This window comes from Sapajus apella, unplaced genomic scaffold (genome assembly GCF_009761245.1).
Source record: "Sapajus apella isolate SASKATOON/1434 unplaced genomic scaffold, GSC_monkey_1.0 scaffold213, whole genome shotgun sequence".
NCBI classification, from domain to species: Eukaryota; Metazoa; Chordata; class Mammalia; order Primates; family Cebidae; genus Sapajus; species Sapajus apella.
In genome coordinates this window covers 90,432-109,719 of record NW_022437153.1, presented here as the reverse complement: position 1 = coordinate 109,719, position 19,288 = coordinate 90,432, and the positions used below count along the sequence as shown (strand labels likewise).

Below are 19,288 nucleotides of genomic sequence, written 5' to 3'. Positions count from 1 at the left end.
TATCAAATCCATTGACAGATCAGTGGTGCTATACTGGAAATGGCTACTCCTTTAGATGAAAGACCTCATTTCCCAGTTACTTGGAACAAAATAGAATTTACATATTGCTGTAAGAAGGGAAAGACAGTAGTTGTTGGTAGAAACATAGATAAGGGTGCCCAAGAATAATTCTGTCTGGATTAAAGATCCCAGGGAAGTGACAGGGTGCCATTTCTGTACCGAGGTGAATATAATTTGCATGTTGAGTGCGGTAACTAAGAACAAACAACTCTTGACTCCACAAATTAAACCATCCTGTTTTCTGTTTGCCTGTGAAAGTGTTGCCTCTGTAAGTCACTAACAGCCTTCTGCCAACAGTTTTGACTATCTTGGACCAGTGCCGGAGAGTGTAAGATGACAGAGATGTGAACCTTGCCCTCAACTCACAAGAGAGAGACACACATAAGAGAGAGGTTTTTAAAATTTTTTATTATTTTTTTTGAGACAGTACCTAGCTATATTGCCCAGACTGGTCTTGAACTTGTGAGCTCAAGCCATCCTCCTGCCTCAGCCCCCAAAGTGCTGGGATTACAGGCATGAGCCACTGTGCCTGGCCAAAAGACCTTTTTTTGAGGTCACAGAATCTGAGAATCTGGAATTTCTGACCCTGCCCTCTAGAGTAACATACACGGGCACAGACACAGACATTTCCCTGTAAAGCTTATTCATAATGACCTGCGGACCCATGTTAAGAAACCTTGACCTTTAAAGATAGTTAAAATGGCTGCTTATGCCAGATATTAAAGGAACAAGGATTCACAGGGGAGCTAACCTTTGCCCTGGGCCTTGAAAGACTTCCTCAGTGTAGAAGGGCATTCCAAGCAGAGAAAACAGAATCAGCAAAAGCCCATGGATTATTAAACTGTCTGCAATTCATTGCACCCCAAGGAACTAGGGAGTGAAGTGGTTCAGTATGCCCTGGAAAGGTCCAGGTTGGGTAGTATGCAAATGGTAATTGGTGATTGAGTGGGAGGCCCCTCATTCCTGTGCATTGGGAGCATTTGAGTCTGCCTCTTCACCCACACAGGGTTTGGGCCTTTTTTCCTTGTAGCAAAGGTGGGTAGTTAAAATGTGTGTGACCAGCCTGGCCAACATGGTAAAACTCTGTCTCTACTAAATATACAAAAATTAGCTGGGTGTGATGGTGCACACCTGTAGTCCCAGCTACTCAGAAGGCTAAGGCCGGAGAATCACTTGAACCTGGGAGGCAGAGGTTGCAGTGAGCTGAGATCGTACCTCTGCACTCCAGCCTGGGCAACAAGAGTGAAACTCTATCTGAAAAAAAAAGTGTTTGAGACTTTCCTGTCTTATTGTACTGGTAGTAAATGCACGGACTTGTCCTTGGCATCATCAAGTCAAAAGGAAAAGCCAAGTTTGTTTTGGTAGGCTCTTTGCAGAACCAGCGCACAGGTTTAGGGAGCAGTGCTTATTGTGTGTGTTCTTGGAGTTCAATTTGGGCCAGGGTATAAATGAGAATTGCATCTCTTCTAGCCACCTGGATTTACCACCTGATACCATTTAGGACACTGCAAATGTCCACTTGCTGATTATGGTATACAGTGCCCAATCCTTTGGCTTCCCTGGGCCACATCGGAAGGAGAATTGTCTTGGGCCATACATAAAATACACTACAGCTGATGAACTAAAAAAACAAAAAAGCAGTGTTTTAGGTTTATAAATTTGTTTTGGGCTGCATACCAAGCTGTCCTGGGCCACATGCAGCCCACAAGCTTGCTATAGAAAGTACCATACAAGGAAAGCTAAATACTCACAGTTAACTACGCAATACAACTCAGAAAAATACAACTTAGATTTGAGGTGAGTAGGTAAACCTGCACTTAGGGACAAGAGTTGGCTTGATTCCTCTGTTTGGTCTGTAAGGTGTGTGATGGGTATGTGTGTATGTGAAAGTGGGTTACTAACTGGATTAGGAATATTGCAGTTGCAGGTGACAAGCTGAACTCAAGCAATTAAAAAGGAATCAAAATTGACTCAATAACTAAAATGTCCAGTGGTTGGCTTCAGGCACAGCTGGATCCAGCTGATATCAGGACTCAGTTGTTGAGTTCTCAAGTCTGCTTTTTTCTCAGGCAGTTAGTTTTCTTCTAGAGAGAGGCACAAGCTTAGTAATTCTAGTAAAAATAAAGCACCCCTTTAAAAATAATCTAGCATAAGTTAGGATTGCATCTAACTAATCTGCCTTGGGTCACGTACAGATTCCAGGAACTGCATCGCTTCTCATAAATAAACTGCAAGAATGGAAGGTAGAATAGAAGTGATTCCCCAAAGGAAAACTGGGATGCTGTTCCCAGAAGTGGCATGGGTACCAGACGAAAAAAAAAAAAATCTTACCTTTAATCACCCAAACCATCTGGAATGTTCCCAACAGGAGGTGCTGTCCCTGTCCTTGGAGGTAATTGCAGTCTGCAGACATTTGCAGGATTTCTACAGTGTGCTAAGGGCCATGCTAGATATTTTCAGGTCTTTCTGTTCATTCAACCAATAGTGAATGAGTGTTGCCAGGCACTGGACATGAATAAGGTGTAGTCACAGACCTTAAAAACTCAGACTGCTGTAGAACATGCTGTGACAGGGACGATCCTAGGAGTCTGTGGGAACATCCTGCAGGTCATCCAATCAGGGAAGGCTTTCCAGCAGAAGCATCTCAACTAAGATGTGAAGGATCATGACGAATTTGCCAGAAAAAAATATACAGACTGTTCCAAACAGAAGCAACAGTGTGTGCAAAGTCCCAGAAGCAAAGGCACTGGTGTTTTCATGGACCTGAAGAGCTGGCATGACCCTGCAGTATAGAATATGAAAAGACACTGATTTGGATTGTACACTTAAAACGGGTAAATGGTGTGGGGTGTGAATTATAGCTCACTAAAGCTGCAAAAATGTCAGGAGGCAGCACTAGGACCAGATGGTAGAGGAGCTTCTAAATCATCCCTCAGAGGCGGAACTTCATCCCGATGGTGGCAGCAGGAAGCCTTTGCAGGGACTGGTGTGAAGGGATTTGCTGCTGGTCAAGGAATGGGATGGAGGGGCAGAAGTGGGTATGGAGAGAACTGGAGTGAGAGTGAGATGGTAGTGCCGTCGGAGGAGAAGGCACAGCATTGAACCCATGTCCATTTTTAGCTCCTGCTTTCTCATACTCACTGTGTTGCCTTACAGAAGACAGTTTCCCTCTCTGGGCCTCAGTCACCCATCGGTCACAAGGGGATCATATGGTGCAGCTGCTTGGAAAAGCCTGACAGGTCCTCAAAAGTTTAAATGTAGACTTTTCATATGACTCTGCAGTTCCACTCCTAAATAGATATATACCCAAGAGAAGTGAAAACATATTGGCTGGGTGCGGTGGCTCATGCCTGTAATCACAGCATCTTGGGAGGCTGAGGCGGGTGGATCATGAGGTCAGGAGTTTGAGACCAGCCTGGCCAACATGGTAAAAAACCTATCTCCACTAAAGATACAAAAAATTAGCTGGGTGTGGTGGTGCATGCCTGTAATCCCAGCTACTCAGGAGGTTAAGGCAGAAGAATCACTTGAACCTGGGAGGCGAAGGTTGCAATGAGCTGAGATCGCACCATTGCACTCCGTCCTAGGTGACAGGGCAAGACTCCATCTCAAAAAAAAGATAAAGAAAGGAAACATATGTCCAGGTTGGGTGTGTTGGTTCATGCCTGTAATCCCAGCACTTTGGGAGAATGAGGCGAGTTGGTTTGAGCCTCCTGCAGTCCCAGCTACTCAGGAGGCTGAGTCAGGAGAATTGCCTGAACATGGGGGCTAGATGTTGCAGTAAGCCAAGATCGTGCCACTGCACTCCAACCTGGGCTACAGACTGGGCAACAGAGTGAGACTCTGTCTCAAAAAAAAAAAAAAAAAAGAAAACATGTCCACACAAATACATATACATGAATATTCATAGAGTATTATTCATAGTAGCCGCAAACTGGGAAACAACCCAAATGTCAATCAGCTAATGGATGGATAAATAAAATATGGTATATGCATACAATGAGGTGTCATTCAGCAGTAAAAACAATGAAGTACTGGCCTGTTGTGGTGGCTCACGCCAGTAATCCCAACACTTTAGGAGGCTGAGGTGGGAGGATTGCTTGAGGCCAGGAGTTCAAGACCGGCCTGGCAACATAGCAAGACCTTGTGTCTACAGAGAATAAAAAAATCATCTGGGCATGGTGGCACATACCTATAGTCCCAGCTGCTTAGGAGGCTGAGGTAGGAGGGTGGTTGCTTGAGCCCAGGAGTGGAGATTACAGTGAGCCATGATTGTATCACCGCACTCCAGCCTGGGCAACAGATTGAGACCCTGTCTCTAAAACAGTAAAATAGGGCAGGCACAGTGTCTCATGCCTGTATTCCAAGCACTTTGGGAGGCAGAGGCAGGGAGCTGGAGACCAGCCTAGACAACATAGTGAGGCCTCATCTCTACAAGAAAATGAAAAATAAAAAATCAGCCAGGCATGGTGGTACACGCCTGTGGTCCTAACTGCTGGGGAGCCTGAGGTGGAAGGATGGCTTGAGCCCAGGAGGTCAAGGCTGCAGTGAGCCATCATTGCACCACTGCACTCCAGCCTGGAAGACAAGTGATACCCTGTCTCAAAAATGTAAATAATAATAAAGTAATTATGACTATTTTGCCAGAATTTTATTTATTTAATTTTTTTTTGAGATGGAGTCCTGCCCTGTCACCAGGCTGGAGAGTTCAGTAGCAGGTGATCCCAGCTCACTGCAACCTCTGCCTTCTGGGTTCAAGCGATTCTCGTACCTCAGCCTCCCAAGTATCTGGGATTACAGTTGTGCACCACTGTGTCTGGCTAATTTTTGGATTTTTAGTAGAGAAGGGGTTTCACCATGTTGGCCAGGCTGGTCTCAAACTCCTGACCTCAGGTGATCCGCCTTCCTCTGCCTCCCAAAGTGCTGGGACTACAGGCGTGAGCCACTGCACTGGGCCCAGAATTTTTAAATGTTATCTCCCAAAATAACTTTTGTGGGGAGGGAGCAGGGGAGTTGGATATTTAAAAGTAAATCACAAATATGTCATTTCACACATAAATAGGTATAACGGAATTTTTTACACATGACCCACAAGACCCATAAGCATAACACACATAACCCATAAGCATGTTTGTATCTCACCTGATACAAACATGCTTTATACCTTAATATATTCTAAGACCCAATCTGTGTTCGTATTTCTCTAATTGTCTTAAAATGTCCTTTCCCCAGTGGATTTGTTTGAATGAGGCTCCCCATGAGGCCCCCATGTGGCATTTGGTTGCTATGTCTCTTAAATCTCTTACATAACAGTTCTCCCTCCCTCCCTTTTTTTTTTTCCCAAGACATTCATTTGTCAAAGAAACCATGTTTGTCGTCTCTGTAGAATTCTGTGAATCTTTGAAAATGTTATCTGAATGGGAAATTACATCTTCAGATTGTTTTTCACTTTAAAGAAAGATTAAGGGGAATGAATTAGTGACAGATGCATAGAAAATTAAGCAAATGAAAAACCAAGCAGTACTTACTGCAGGAGAAACAGAATGTCTAGGGAGGGAATTCTTAGACTCACAGTACACTTCTTGAACGAGCTGTGAATAATTGTTTTACAGTTCTCATATTGTAAATGCAGACTAATGATATCAAAAAACAGTACAAAAAATGTGGAAAGTAATAGATGAGCTATATTTTCATATTATCTTCATAGTAGTCAATAGATTAACCCCCAAAACTGAAAATAATTAACATTAGCAGCATAAATCTGATGTGAAAATAGATATAAATACCAGAAGAAATAGAAGTACCAGAAAGAGTTGAAAATAATTACTTCCAGAAAGTGGGAATTGAGAGTGAAAGGGAATGGGGTAAGGATCTGCTGATTTTATTTTTAATTAATTAATTAATTTTTGTTTTTTCTGTTTTTCTTCCCATGTCCTTGAATTAGAATCTGCTGATTTTAAAGTGGCATCAGATTTCACAAAAAAATAACTCTTGGCCAGGTGCGGTGGCTCATGCCTGTAATCCCAGCACTTTGGGAGGCAAAGGAGGGCAGATTACTTGAGGTCAGAAGTTCGAAACCAGCCTGGCCAACATGGTGAAACCCCGTCTCTACTAAAAATAGAAAAATTAGCTGGGCATAGTGGTGCATGCCTGTAATCCTAGCTACTTGGGAGGCTGAGTCAGGAAAATGGCTTGAACCCAGGAGGCGGAGGTTGCAGTGAGCTGAGATCATGCCACTGCACTCCGACCTCTGAGTCTGTCTCAAAGAAAAACAGAAACAAACAAACAAAAAACCTCTTTAAAAAGATCAGGTTTGTTTAGTTGGTGTTGGTGGAAGCTAAAGTGTGAGAATGAATAGGTTGGCTCCAGGAACCCTTCAGGCAGAATTTGGCCAGTTTAGTAAAAGAGTATAACCTCCCGTAGCTCAGAGTTCAGGACAGTGGGCAGAGCACAGAGAAGGTTCACCAGCCTGTACTCTCTCCCACCTGTTCTGCCTTTTGTTTATTTGCTCCTGCCTGCCAGAGCCACTGGCCAGAATGAAAATACCAGCCAGCTGTCCTGGGCTTTGTCTGAGCAGCAGATTTCAACATTGCCAGCCCCATCTTCTTTGCCTTTTCCTTCTGTCTCTTTCCCTGGGAGGTCACAACTTCCAGCTCTGTTGGTTTGAAGCCAACAGAGATTCAAACGGGAGGGCCTAGTTTCATGGACTCAATTAACTCCTAATACAGTAAGGGCTGCCTGGAAGGCCTGAGGTTTCCATCTCCCCCACTTTCCTCTCTGAGGTTCTTCCAGAGGGGTAGGAGGGTGTCATCACTATTAAGAGCACCTGTTCTGGCCGGCGGAGTGGCTCACGCCTGCAATCCTCCCATTTTCAGAGGCCAAGGTGGGCGGATCACGTAAGGCCAAGAGTTTGAGACTAGCCTGGCCAACATCACAAAACCCTGTCTCTACTAAAAATACAAAAGCAAGACTCCATCTCAAAAAAAAAAAAAGGAGCACTAGTTCTAAAGTCAGACCTGTGGCTTGGCCCCTTAGTTGCCGCATGACCTTTAACAACTGATTGAACTCTGAGCTTCAGCTTGCCAGCTGTATAATGAAAAACATGACACACAGGGTTGTCATGAGGACTTAAAAAGAATAATGGTGTGTAGCATAGTTTTTGGCAGACCAAGTCCTTGGTAAACAGGAGATATTGACCACCCCTTGTATACATGGAGTAATCTTTTATCCCCGCCGTCCCAGAGTCTCCAGAAGGAGGCTGGGAGCTCCATCTGGAGCTGAAATACTCCCCATTCACACCTGCGCCTTGTGTTCCCCACTTACATTCACCTCCACCCCAGCCAGTCTCCTCTTTCCATAGGATCAGCTTTCACCTTGGCCTCTGGCCAAAGGGATCCTAATCTCTCTTGCCTTTGTTTGGAATCTTAGAACCCCTGCTGGTTGATGGTTTAGAAACGCTATGAGATTGGGGCCCCTGTTTCCAAAGAGGGCAGCCAGCAAGCAGACAGATGGCCCTGCATGGACTGGGAGGTCAGGCACTCACACACCTGCCCTCCTCATGAGAAACTGAGGAAGGGAACCGAGCCAGCTCTGAGCCTGCGGAGGAGATCCAAAGGAGGCTCCCAGAGAGTTCACAAGAGAAAGTGAGAAGAATCCAGACTTCTCAGCTTCTGTAGGGGGCCCTAGGACTGTCTTCCAGCCAAGACTGCCCACAGGGGAAAAGATACAGGTCCCCCAAAGGACTTTAGGATGCTGTCAGGAAGGGAAATGGTTATTGCACAACCCTCCAAAATGTCAATTCGATATCATACGTAGAATCAGGATCCAGTTCACTTCCTACAGGATTGGAACAACTGGCTAGATCTAACAAGATAAGCAACAAACAGATGGATAATCCTACATTAAGAGCCAATAAACCAGTTGTACATGAAGAGATGGGAAGACCATACTGCTAAATCAATTGGGTAACAAAGTCAAGTTGCTGCTAGAAATTCAGTGTGAGGCCATATGAATGGAGTAGAAGCCTGGAAAGGAGAGCTGAAAGTTCGGCTTTACTCCCAACTAGGTTCATTTCCAAGAGTCCGATGTCAAGGGGGACGTTGTTGAGCTGATAAGAAGCAAACAGAGAAGAGATCCCACGTGGTAAGAACCTAGAATTCATGTGGCCGGGCGCGGTGGCTCAAGCCTGTAATCCCAGCACTTTGGGAGGCCGAGGCGGGTGGATCACAAGGTCAAGAGATCGAGACCATCCTGGTCAACATGGTGAAACCCTGTCTCTACTAAAAATACAAAAAATTAGCTGGGCATGGTGGCGCGTGCCTGTAATCCCAGCTCCTCAGGAGGCTGAGGCAGGAGAATTGCCTGAACCCAGGAGGCGGAGGTTGCGGTGAGCCGAGATCACGCCATTGCACTCCAGCCGGGGTAACATGAGTGAAACTCTGTCTCAAAAAAAAAAAAAAAAAAAAGAACCTAGAATTCTGTCTTGCAAGGAACAGCTGAAGAACTGGGAGGGTTTGTCCTGGAGAAAGAAGATTCCAGAGAAAGGAGAGATGCCTTTACAATTCTGAAGACGCTCCAACAAGAAAAACAGAGCTGGTGAGGTGATGTGGTGAAATGGTAATGCCTGCACTCTCTCCCACAGTCAAAGAGCTGGATTCAGACCCCACCATTTACCAGCCTTTAGGGATGGAATAGTCTTCAAACGGCAGCACGCCAGACACAACTGGGGGCTGAGTATCGCTTTGCTGTGAGAGCCAGAGGTAGGAAGCCACTGGGAGGGAGATGTTAGCTCAGCCCTGGGAAGAATTTTTTCTTTTTTTTTTTTAAGTTAAATTTTAAGTTTTTATTTGATACAGGGTCTCTTTCTGTCACCCAGGCTGGAATGCAGTGGTGCAATCTTGTATCACTGCAACCTCTGCTTCCTGAAGTGATCCTCTCACCTAACCCTCCTGAGTAGCTGGGACCCAGGTGCCCACCACCACACTTGGCTAAATTAACACATGTGTGCGTCACTTTGGTAGAAATGGAGTTTTGCCATTTTGCCCAGGCTAGTCTCGAACTTCTGGGCTCAAGCAATCCTCCAGCCTTGGCCTCCCAAAGTGCTGGGAATACAGGCATGAGCCATCACATAAGCCAAATTTTCTTCTTTTTTTTTTCTTTTTTCTTTTTTGTAGCAGAGTCTTGCTCTGTTGCCCAGTCTGGAGGGCAGTGGTCAGTGCACTCCAGTGACACAGCTTGTGGTCAATGGACAGAGTGGTCAGTGCACTCCAGTGACCACAGCTCACTGCAGCCTTGACCTCTTGGGCTCAAGTGATTCTCCTGCCTCAGCCTCTGGAGTAGGTAGGACTACAGCCATGCACCACCATGCCTGGCTAGTGTTTTTTTTTTTTTTTTTAATTAAAAAAGATCTCACTATCTTGCCCATGCTGGTCTTGAACTCCTGGGCTCAAAACAGTCCTCCTGTCTAGGCTTCTCAAAGGGCTGGGATTACAGGTGTGAGTCACTGCACCCAGCCCTACCTCGTTTTTTATAATCACATATATTTCTTGTGTGGATTTCCCTTAATGAGTTGAGCCTAGCAGTGAATGTTTAGTTTATTAAGAGGTGTTCAAAGAAAGACCAGGAACATTTTGACAGTGTCTACCAGCCCTGAAAATGTGCAGACTCATAGATTCGACTACCATGCCTAAGCTAGGCAATTACCTGGTAGGTGCACTTGTGCTCAGGCACAATGATGTCTGCAAGGATGGCCCCTGCTCCATTATCCCTGCTAATCAAAGGCTAGAAACAACCTGTGTCCAATCACAGGGGTCAGGATAAAGAACAATAACTAGCTGACCATATGCTGGAATTCTCAACAGTGGATACAAGAAATTAGATAGATCTATAGATATTTACATGAAAAATGTGCCAGAATATATTGTAAAGTGAAAGAGAGAAAGGGGAATTACAGCGGCTGGGCACGGTGGCTCACGCCTGTAATCCCAACACTTTGGGGAGCCAAGGCAGGCTGATCACCTGAGGTCAGGAGCTGGAGACCAGCCTGGCCAACGAGGTGAAACCCCATCTCTACTAAAAATATAAAAATTAGCTGGGCGTGGTGGTGCATGCTTATCATCCCAACTACTAGGGAGGCGGAGGCAGCAGAATCGCTTGAACCTGGGAGGCGGAGGTTGCAGTGAGCCGAGATCACGCCACTGCACTCCAGCCTGGGCAACAGAGCAAGACTCCGTCTCAAAAAACAAAAACAAAAACGTGTACAGCATGACGTCATTTCTATTTAATATGTATATGTAACTGTGCATTGAAAAGGATCTGAAGGATACACGCCGAGCTGCAAGTAGGATTTACCTAAAAGGATATAGGGATATAGATAAGGAGGAAGTGAGCTCCCCGTCCCATGAGGTATGCAAGCAGAGGCTAGCTGCCTCGCTTTCAGGGATGCTGCAGAAGGCATTTCCACATCCCTCAGAGGTGACCTCGCTTCCACTCTGAGCCCTGAGAATCCCTGAGCGAGGGGAAGTCAGGGCTGGGAGAAGAGTCCACCCCTAAGGGGAAAGAGTTAAGCAGGGCTGCGCTCCTGTGGGCGGGCTTGCGATCGGCAGCGCCAGGCTCTGTTAGCCAAGTCTGAGCATCTCGGAGGATGCGGCGCGGCGAGCGGGTGCAGGGACGCGCGCAAGGTGAACGCGGGGGCTGCGGCGCGCAGGTGAGGAGCTGGCCCAGGGAGGGGGCGATGGCGGGGCCCCGGCGGGGAGCGTGGCCTGCTGCCCCGTTCGCGGGCGCGGGCGACCAGGCCTACACGGCGCCCACCCCCATCCTGGACACTGCGGGAAGGCGCGGAGCCAGGGAGAGAGGAGACGGAGGAGGAGAAGGAGGAGGAGGAGAGGTAACCCGAGATGGACCAGCTCCGAGGCTCCCCTGCAGCGGCCTCGCCCTGTCCCCACGCCGGCCTCTCCCCAGTCTCTGCGGCAGAGAGATCCCCCACCCCCACAGCCTCTCCAGCAGTGGGAGCCCAGGGCTGGGCAAGCCCCCGCCTTGTCCGCAGGTGCCCACATCTCTTCGGTTGGCGGTGGTGGGTAGATGGCATGTTTATCTTCAGAGGCCCCACTCAGCTGTCTTCTCAGCAACGCTTTTTGGACTCACTGCACAAGATGAGCCTCTGGGGGCATCACAACCCTGATTGTGTCCACTCAACTGGCTGTGTGACCTTGGGGGAGTTGCTCACCCTCTCTGAAACCCAGTTTCTTCCCCCTGTGAAATAGTTATTCCCACACCTCGTATTGGGAGGGCGGAATGACATGTTGCTAAGCTTAGCACAGGAGCCTAACTGGTGTAGAGCTAAACACAGGAGCACTGTTTTTAGCCAGTACCTGTGTTAGGGGCCTCTCAGCACACCCCTACCTACTCCCAATCCTGGAGCTAAGCCCTGCCTCTGGACCCCCAGCACCTAGTCTAGACCAGAAGCAGCCAGTGAGGCTCCGTGAGTGTTTGAGAAATGAACTAACAAGGCTTTAAGACAGAATCTAAACTAGAGTTTGGAGGATGGGCCTCAGAGGTGTTTGAATTCCTTGAAATCGTCCACAACTTTTGGTGAGCCTGGATCTTTTCCCTGGGAGAGCACCTGAGGTTTTCAGTGGCTTCTCAAGGTGTCTGTGAGCCACCATAGGTTAAGAGCCAGGAAGCTTTGGAGACACCTGCTTCCCAGAGAGGAAAAGAGCAGGACCTCTTCCCCTAAACACACCCAGGCTTCAGCTCTTGCAGCCTCCATGCACCGTCTCCTGGTGGTGGGGCCCCTTCCTGCCTCCCTGGCTCACCAAGAGGCTCTCAGGAACAAGAAATTTTGGGGGATAGCCACCTGGGACCAGGTGTATACTGGAGGCTGCAGGTTTGAAATAAGAGGCAGGAGATTATTACAGAATGAGGCTAGGGTGACAAGTGCCCAGGAAGGTCAGAGAAGGAAGGCGGAAAGAGGAATGGCCAAGCTGAAACAAGCCACCATCCCATCCTACCTGGGTGTTTACACTGGCCTCTCTCTCCGCTTTTGTTTTTGTTTTTGTTTTTGTTTTGAGATGGAGTCTTGCTCTGTTGCCCAGGTTGGAGTGCGTGGTGGTACAATTTTGGCTCACTGTAACCTCCATCTCCTGGGTTCAAGTGATTCTCCTGCCTCAGCCTCCCAAGTAGCCGGGATCACAGGCCCGCACCACCATACTCGGCTAATGTTTGTATTTTTAGTAGAGATGGGGTTTCACCATGTTGGACAGACTGGTCTCGAACTCCTGACCTCAAACAATCCACCCGCCTGTGCCTCCCAAAGCGTTGGGATTACAGGTGTGAGCCATGGTACCCAGCCTCTCTCTGCTTTTTAAAACACGAATAGGCCGGGCGCGGTGGCTCACGCCTGTAATCCCAGCACTTTGGGAGGCCGAGGCGGGTGGATCACGAGGTCAAGAGATCGAGACCATCCTGGTCAACACGGTGAAACCCCGTCTCTACTAAAACTACAAAAAATCAGCTGGGCATGGTGGTGCGTGCCTGTAGTCCCAGCTACTCAGGAGGCTGAGGCAGGAGAATTGCCTGAACCCAGGAGGCGGAGGTTGCGGTGAGCCGAGATCGCGCCATTGCACTCCAGCCTGGGTAACAAGAGCGAAACTCCGTCTCAAAAAAAAAAAAAAAAAAAACAAACAAACACGAATAAGGCTTTGTCATCCCCGTGCTTCCCATCCCCTCTAGCTGCCTGTAGCATGTGGAATAAAATTCAGGTGCCGTGTCAAGGCCTACAAGACACCTGTGACCTTGCTCCTGCCTTCCTGATTTTCATTTCCTGTGCTTCAGCCACACTCCTCCTGTTCTTTTTTTTTAAGACAGAGTCTGACTCTGTCTCCCAGGCTGGAGTGCAGTGGCACAATCTTAGCTCACTGCAGCCTCTGCCTCCTGGGTTCAAGCCATTCTCCTGCCTCAGCCTTCTGAGTAGCTGGGACTACAGGCACCTGCCACTGCACCTGGCTAATTTTTGTATTTTTAGTAGAGACGAGTGTTTGACATGTTGTCCAGGCTGGTCTTGAACTCCTGGCCTCAAACGATCCACCAGCCTTGGCCTCCCAAAGTGCTGGGATCATAGATGTGAGCCACCGTGCCTGGCCCACACTCCTGTTCTTATTTCTCGAATTCACCCAGCTCATTCCTGCCTCAGAGCCTCTGCCCTTTCTGTTCCCTCTGCCAAATGCCTTTCCCCCAAATCTTCAAACAGCTGACTCCTTCTTATTCAGCATTTAGCTTAAATGTCACCTCAGAGAGGACATCCTGGTACCCCCTGTGTAAATGGCCTCTCATACATCTCTTAGCCGAGTTTTATTTTCTTCATAGCACATCTTATTTAAAATTATGTATTGTCTGTCTCTCCCCTAGAATGCCGTTCATGAGGGCAATCTTGGCAGTCTTGTTCACTGCTTTATTCTCAGGGCCTGGCACATAGTGTGTGTTCAAATTACTTGTTGAAATAGTTAAGAGGAATGGAGAGACAGAAAGCTTTCTGGACAGAGGGAAAAGTGAAAGGGTTCTTATGCTTCTCAAGCACCAGGTATGGACCTTGCCCATAAGTGTTTTGTTATTTAAGTCTTGTAAGAGCTCCCCCAAGTTAGGGATGCTTATTATCGCCATTTTACTGATGGAAAAACTATAATGCAGAGAGGTAAATGACTCCCCCAGGAAATGGAGACATTGGGATTCAAACTTAGGCCTCTCCCCAAAGGCAGGTGCATCTTCCTCTCCTTCTCCACCTCTCCCTCTCCACCTCTCTCATTTTTGAAATGGGCTTTTAGGAATAGGATTTCAGGCTGGGCGCAGTGCCTCACGCCTGTAATCCCAGCACTTTAGGAGGCTGAGATGGGCAGATCACCTGAGGTCAGGAGTTTGAGACCAGCCTGGCCAACATGGTGAAACTCCATCTCTACTAAAAATATAAAAATTAGCCAGGTGTGGTGGCACACACCTGTAGCCCCAGCTACTCAGGAGGCTGAGGCAGGAGAATCACTTGAACCCAGAGGCAGAGGCTGCAGTGAGCCGAGATCATGCCACTGCACTTCAGCCTGAGTGACGGAGCAAGACTCTGTCTCAAAAAAAAGAAAGAAAGAAAGAAAGAAAAGAACAAGATTTCAGCAAGTGAAGAAGGGAGAGAGCATTCCCTGCTGAGAGAACAGCAGCAGCAAAGGCTTGGGAATCACGCAGTCCAGTGGGTGTTGGAGAACAGATGAATGGCCTGTGGTGGCCAGAATCTTGGCAGGCCAGGAGAGGAGCTTATGTTCTCTCCTGAGGGAAATGGAGGCCGCTGAAGGTTTTGAAGCAGGGCAAGTGCCACATCCAGCAGTTTTAAAAGCAGAGAAGTTGCTGCCTTGTGTTGCTCTTCTTTCCTGCTAGCCCCTTGAGGAAGCCATGGAGACCCCCAGCCCTCACATGTCATTCCCCCTGTTTTTTTTTTAGGCTCATCCAGTGAGGACTGGAAGGTGGGGGCTTTAGGCCCAGGCGTCGGAGTAGACCATGGCCTCCAGCCCATGGGGCTGTATATGTGGCCTCCTGCTGTTGTTACTGCTGCCGCTCCTGGGGACTGGCCCTGCCCTGGGCAGGGGCTTTCCCAGGCCACTTGAAAACTCTGAAACCCCTATGATCCCCGGAGCCCACCCCGAGGGTTCTGTGGGCTCAGAGCCCCAGGACTTAGACATCTTCCGGGAGAACCGCAGAGCTGAGAGTCACAGGAACTCTGACGTCCACCACGCCTCTGCTGCAGAGATGCCTGAGAAGCCTATGGCCTCTCCCCTTGGCCCAGCCCTGTACGTGCCCAAAGCAGCCCCCGGGGCTCAGAGAGAACGACTCTCAGTAACTGATGACCTCCAGATGGCTCCAGGGCCAAGTTCCCATGGCTGGACAGGACCTCTGGACTCACAAGAGCTTCTGGAGCAAGAAGCAGTGGCTCCCCACCCAGTGGGTCCCCCTCATCTTACTTTCATCCCCACAACTCCCAGACTTCACCTCAGGGTAGCCACAGTTTCTCCCTCTCTGCAGCATGGAGGCCAAGAGGGACAGCAGCCACCTAGAGATGAGGGTCTGAAGGCCAAAACCAAGAGCCGGGTCCCACCTACTTCTCCCTCAGGCCACCAGGGCCCACCCCACATGCTTGTTCCCCACTCAGGCACTGTCAAGAGGCCAGCACTGGAAGGACAGGGTGGGTTTGCAGAGGACTTCCCGGACTTCCAGGAGGCAGCTCAAGGCCCCTTCTTCACCCAGCAGGATCCAGCAGGCCCTGATGTTGGCTCGGTATCCCCAGCTGAGGTGGCCTACTCACAGGAACCAGGGGGCCAGCCAGACTTGGCATTGGCCAGAAGCCTTCCTCCTGTTGAGGAGCTGCCGGTTGAGACCCCCAAGAGGGCTGGAACTGAAGTTGCCTGGGAAGTCAGCTCCCCAGGTTCCCCGCCTAAGCAGGGTGACCTCCCTGATGTTAAGGATTCACCAGGACCCCAGCCCACGGCTCCTCCCGCCTCAGAGGCTCCTGATGGGCGGTCCAAGCCAGGTGGGTATCAGTGCGTGTGCTGAATGATGTTCCGGGGCAACTGGATGCCTCAGTTCTGTTTGACCCTTGGTCCCTCTAGGTCTCATTTTCTCATTGTGGCAAATGAGGGTGATTGTGCCTCAATCCTGAGGTATTAGATTTTGGGGACTGTAGGAGGGTCAGGTACGGTGATGACTGCTTTGTCATTTCAGAGATAGCAGCAATGAATGGAGCAGACCCCATCTCCCCGCAGCGGGTGAGAGGAGCTGTGGAGCTCCCAGGCACCCCCAAGTCCCTCATCCCTGGTCCCTCAGACCCTGGCCCAGCTGCAAACCGAACAGAGAGCCCCATGGGGGCCCTGCAGCCAGGTGAGGGCATGGCTGGAGTATGGGGAGAGGGGAGTGTTCTGTCTAGTAACTGAGAACCTTTGTTGAGGGTGTATGGAGGTGGAGGGCGGTGATGAATGGAGACATCACCTGCTTAAAGGAGTCTCCCAGGGCTTCCTTCAAACAACCTAGGATAATAAACTCATATCACTGGGGAATCTGGGAGAAGTCATTTGCCCTTTTGGGACTAGAATGTTCTAATATGTGACATGGATATGTTTAGAACAACAACAAAAAAATTAGTTGGGCATGGTGGTGTGTGCCTGTAGTCCCAGCTATTCCGGAGGCTGAGGTGGGAGATCGCTTGACCTAGAGGTCAAGACTGTAGTGAGCCCTCATTGTACCACTGCACACTGGCCTGGGTGACAGAGTGAGAACCTGTCTAAAAAAAAAAAAAAAAAAGAAAAAAGAAAAAAGAAAAAGAAAAAAAACAATTCCAATGCCTAAGCCATGTCCCAAGAAATTCTTATTCCTTGGTCTCCAGATGATTCTAATATGCAGCCCATGTGTCGAACTGCTGGGGTACTACTTCCCTGATAGCAGCATTTAATAAAAATGATAGCTGACATCCATTTAGCACTTACTGGGTGTTAGGCACCATGCTAAACATTTCATCTTCTCCACAACCCAATGAGGCAGGTACTGTTATCTCCATTTTGCAGATTTGCTTGGAAAAGTTAAATGACTTGCCAACCACACTAGAGGAAGATAGAAAATCAAAAGCACTTTTCAAAGGGCTATTTTAATATTGTTATCATTGCAGATGAAGCCGAGGAGTGGCCGGGGCGCCCCCAAAGCCATCCCCCAGCACCCCCAGTCCAGGCCCCCTCGACGTCACGCCGGGGCCTCATTCGAGTCACCACGCAGCGAGCCCTGGGCCAACCTCCCCCTCCGGAGCCTTCAGCCAGCTCCATGGCTTCAGCTCCGGCCTCCAGCCCCCCAGCCAATGCCACTGCACCCCCGCTACGCTGGGGGCCCCTGCGGCGGGTGCTGAGCTTCTCCTGGGAGCTGCATGTCTACGGGGTGGGGGTGCTCTTTCTGCTGCCAGCGTTGTTGGCACTGGCTGCGCTGGCAGCCGCCCCGTCAGGGCCGCGGCTGGCATTGGTGGCCGCGGTGCTGGTGTTGGTGGCTTCGGGGCTGCGATCCGCCTATATGCTGACCGACCCTTACGGCTCGCAGGCGCGGTTGGGCGTTCGCGCTGGCCTGGTGCTCTACAACCTGCCCTTTCCCTTGCTGCTGACAGCGCTGGCCTCCCTGACGCTGCTCGGTCTGGGCGTGGGGCTGCCGCCGCCGCTGCAAAACCCACTCCTGCTGGGAGCAGTGGCGTTGGTGCATGGTGTGGGTTTGCTCGCAACAGACCTGCTGTCCCCATGGTCTGCACTCAACCTCCTGACGCAGGGCTTGTCGTGCGCCTGGGGCGCGGCTGTGGCTCTGGGCACGCTCTGCCTGTGCCGTCGCCGCCTGCTGGAAGGGCCGCGGGGCTGGGATGCCAGCCCTGGCCCTCGGCTGTTGGCCGTGGCGGGCGCGCTGGGGCTGCTGGCCAGCGGCTTGCAGCTGGCGGCCGCGCTCTGGCTGTACCCGGGCCCAGGCCGCGTGGGCCGCTTCTCGTGGGCCTGGTGGGGTGTCCACTTCTGGCTGCGCCTCCTGGAGCTGACATGGGCGCTCACTCTGGCGCTGGCCGCGGTGGCTGCCGCGAGACCCAGGCCGCCCACGGAGCACGCTTGCTGGGCTAAGCTGATGCGTCTGGCGTGCCCGGCGCCGTCGGGCAAGAGCGAGGTGCCGGAGCGTCCCAATAACTGCTACGCGGGGCCCAGCGGCATTGGTGCGGGCAGCTTGGACATCAGCAAGAGTCTCATCCGCAACCCGGCGGAGAGTGGGCAGCTAGGCACGCCCAGTTCAGGCGCCTGGGGCTCGGCTGCATCGTTGGGTCGCGGTCCCCAGGGTGGCCCGGGACTGTCCCGCAACGGTGTAGGTCCGGCGCCATCGCTGAGCGAGCTGGATCTGCGGCCGCCCTCGCCCATCAACCTGAGCCGCAGCATCGACGCCGCACTCTTCCGCGAGCACCTGGTGCGAGACAGTGTGTTCCAGCGCTGCGGCCTCCGCGGCCTGGCCTCCCCGCCGCCTGGAGGCGCTCTGCGGCCGCGCCGGGGCAGCCACCCCAAAGCCGAGTTCGACGACACGGGCTCCACGCTCCTTCGCGGCCGCTGCAGGTCGCTCAGTGATGTGCGCGTGCGCGGGCCGGTCCCACGGCACGTAGTGGATGAGCTGGACGGGGCGGCCGCGGCGGCTTCTGGCAGCTCCCTGGACAGCTTCTCCAAGGGTTCACTCAAGATCAGTTGGAACCCCTGGCGCCATGGGCTGTCGTCGGTGGACAGTCTGCCCCTAGATGAGTTACCCAGCACTGTGCAGTTACTGCCTGCCCCGACCCCAGTCCCTGACTCTACCGCTGCTCGGCCAGGGGACGGCCCGGCAGAGGTCCAGCCACGCGGCAAGCCCGGGGAATCCCGCAGCGCCTCCAGTGATACCATCGAGCTTTGAGGAAAGGTCCTGATGCAGGGCCAGGACCCTGCCCGATGCACACAAGGCATGGCCTACTGGGACAGTTGAGCCTTTAAAAAATGGGCATCCTGGCCTGGCGCTGCGGCTCATGCCTGTAATCCCAGCTCTTTGGGAGGCTGAGGCGGGCAGATCACGAGGTCAGGAGTTTGAAACCAGCCTGGCCAACATAGTGAAACCCCGTATCTACTAAAAATACAAAAAAAAAAAAAAAAAAAAATTAGCCGGGTGTGGTGGCATGTGCGTACTCCCAGCTACTCGGGAGGCTGAGGCTGGAGAATTGCTTTAACCCGGAAGGCAGAGGTTGCAGTCAGCCTAGACCACGCCATTGCACTCCAGCCTGGGTGACAATCGTGAGACTCCGTCTCAAAAATAAATAAATAAATAAATAAAAGGCATCCCCAGGCCTCCACTGGACCACGGTTCCCAGGGACAGCCAGGTGTGAACCTGCTCCACCCCGTTTTTTGTTTTTAATATTTCTATTTTTTTTCAGCCAGTATTTTTTGCACAGAGGCCATGTCCTATGCGGAATACAGGGTGGATGTGCATGGATTTGGGCATGAGGAACAGGGAGCAGGTGCCCCAGACTCTCCAATGTGGAGTGATAAGCCTCACTTGTCTCGATTGACTGTCCTCTTTGTGCCAAAGAAATAAACCCTTAGGAATTGCCTCGTGCTTCCCTCTGGCCATGCCAGGATCCTGTACTCTTAGGAGGAAGGAGAGATTGGAGCCCCTGCCGCCTCCCAG

General features: G+C 50.5%; 1 protein-coding gene across 3 annotated transcripts; it reads left to right on the top strand.

Moving 5' to 3' along the window:
• The first annotated feature begins 10,376 nt into the window (after positions 1-10,376).
• PRRT3 (proline rich transmembrane protein 3) lies at positions 10,377-19,209 on the top strand. Of its 3 annotated transcripts, none has more exons than XM_032270614.1 (4): positions 10,380-10,945; positions 14,536-15,619; positions 15,811-15,966; positions 16,748-18,708. In XM_032270614.1, exons 2-4 carry the CDS (start codon positions 14,593-14,595, stop codon positions 18,520-18,522), a joined length of 2,958 nt encoding a protein of 985 aa, XP_032126505.1. In that variant the 5' UTR covers positions 10,380-10,945; positions 14,536-14,592; the 3' UTR covers positions 18,523-18,708. The 3 variants fall into 3 exon arrangements, with proteins under 3 accessions (XP_032126506.1, XP_032126505.1, XP_032126503.1); XM_032270612.1 differs by having other exon boundaries at positions 10,381-10,765; positions 16,748-19,209; XM_032270615.1 differs by lacking the exon at positions 15,811-15,966 and having other exon boundaries at positions 10,377-10,765.
• Positions 19,210-19,288: the final 79 nt, after the last annotated feature.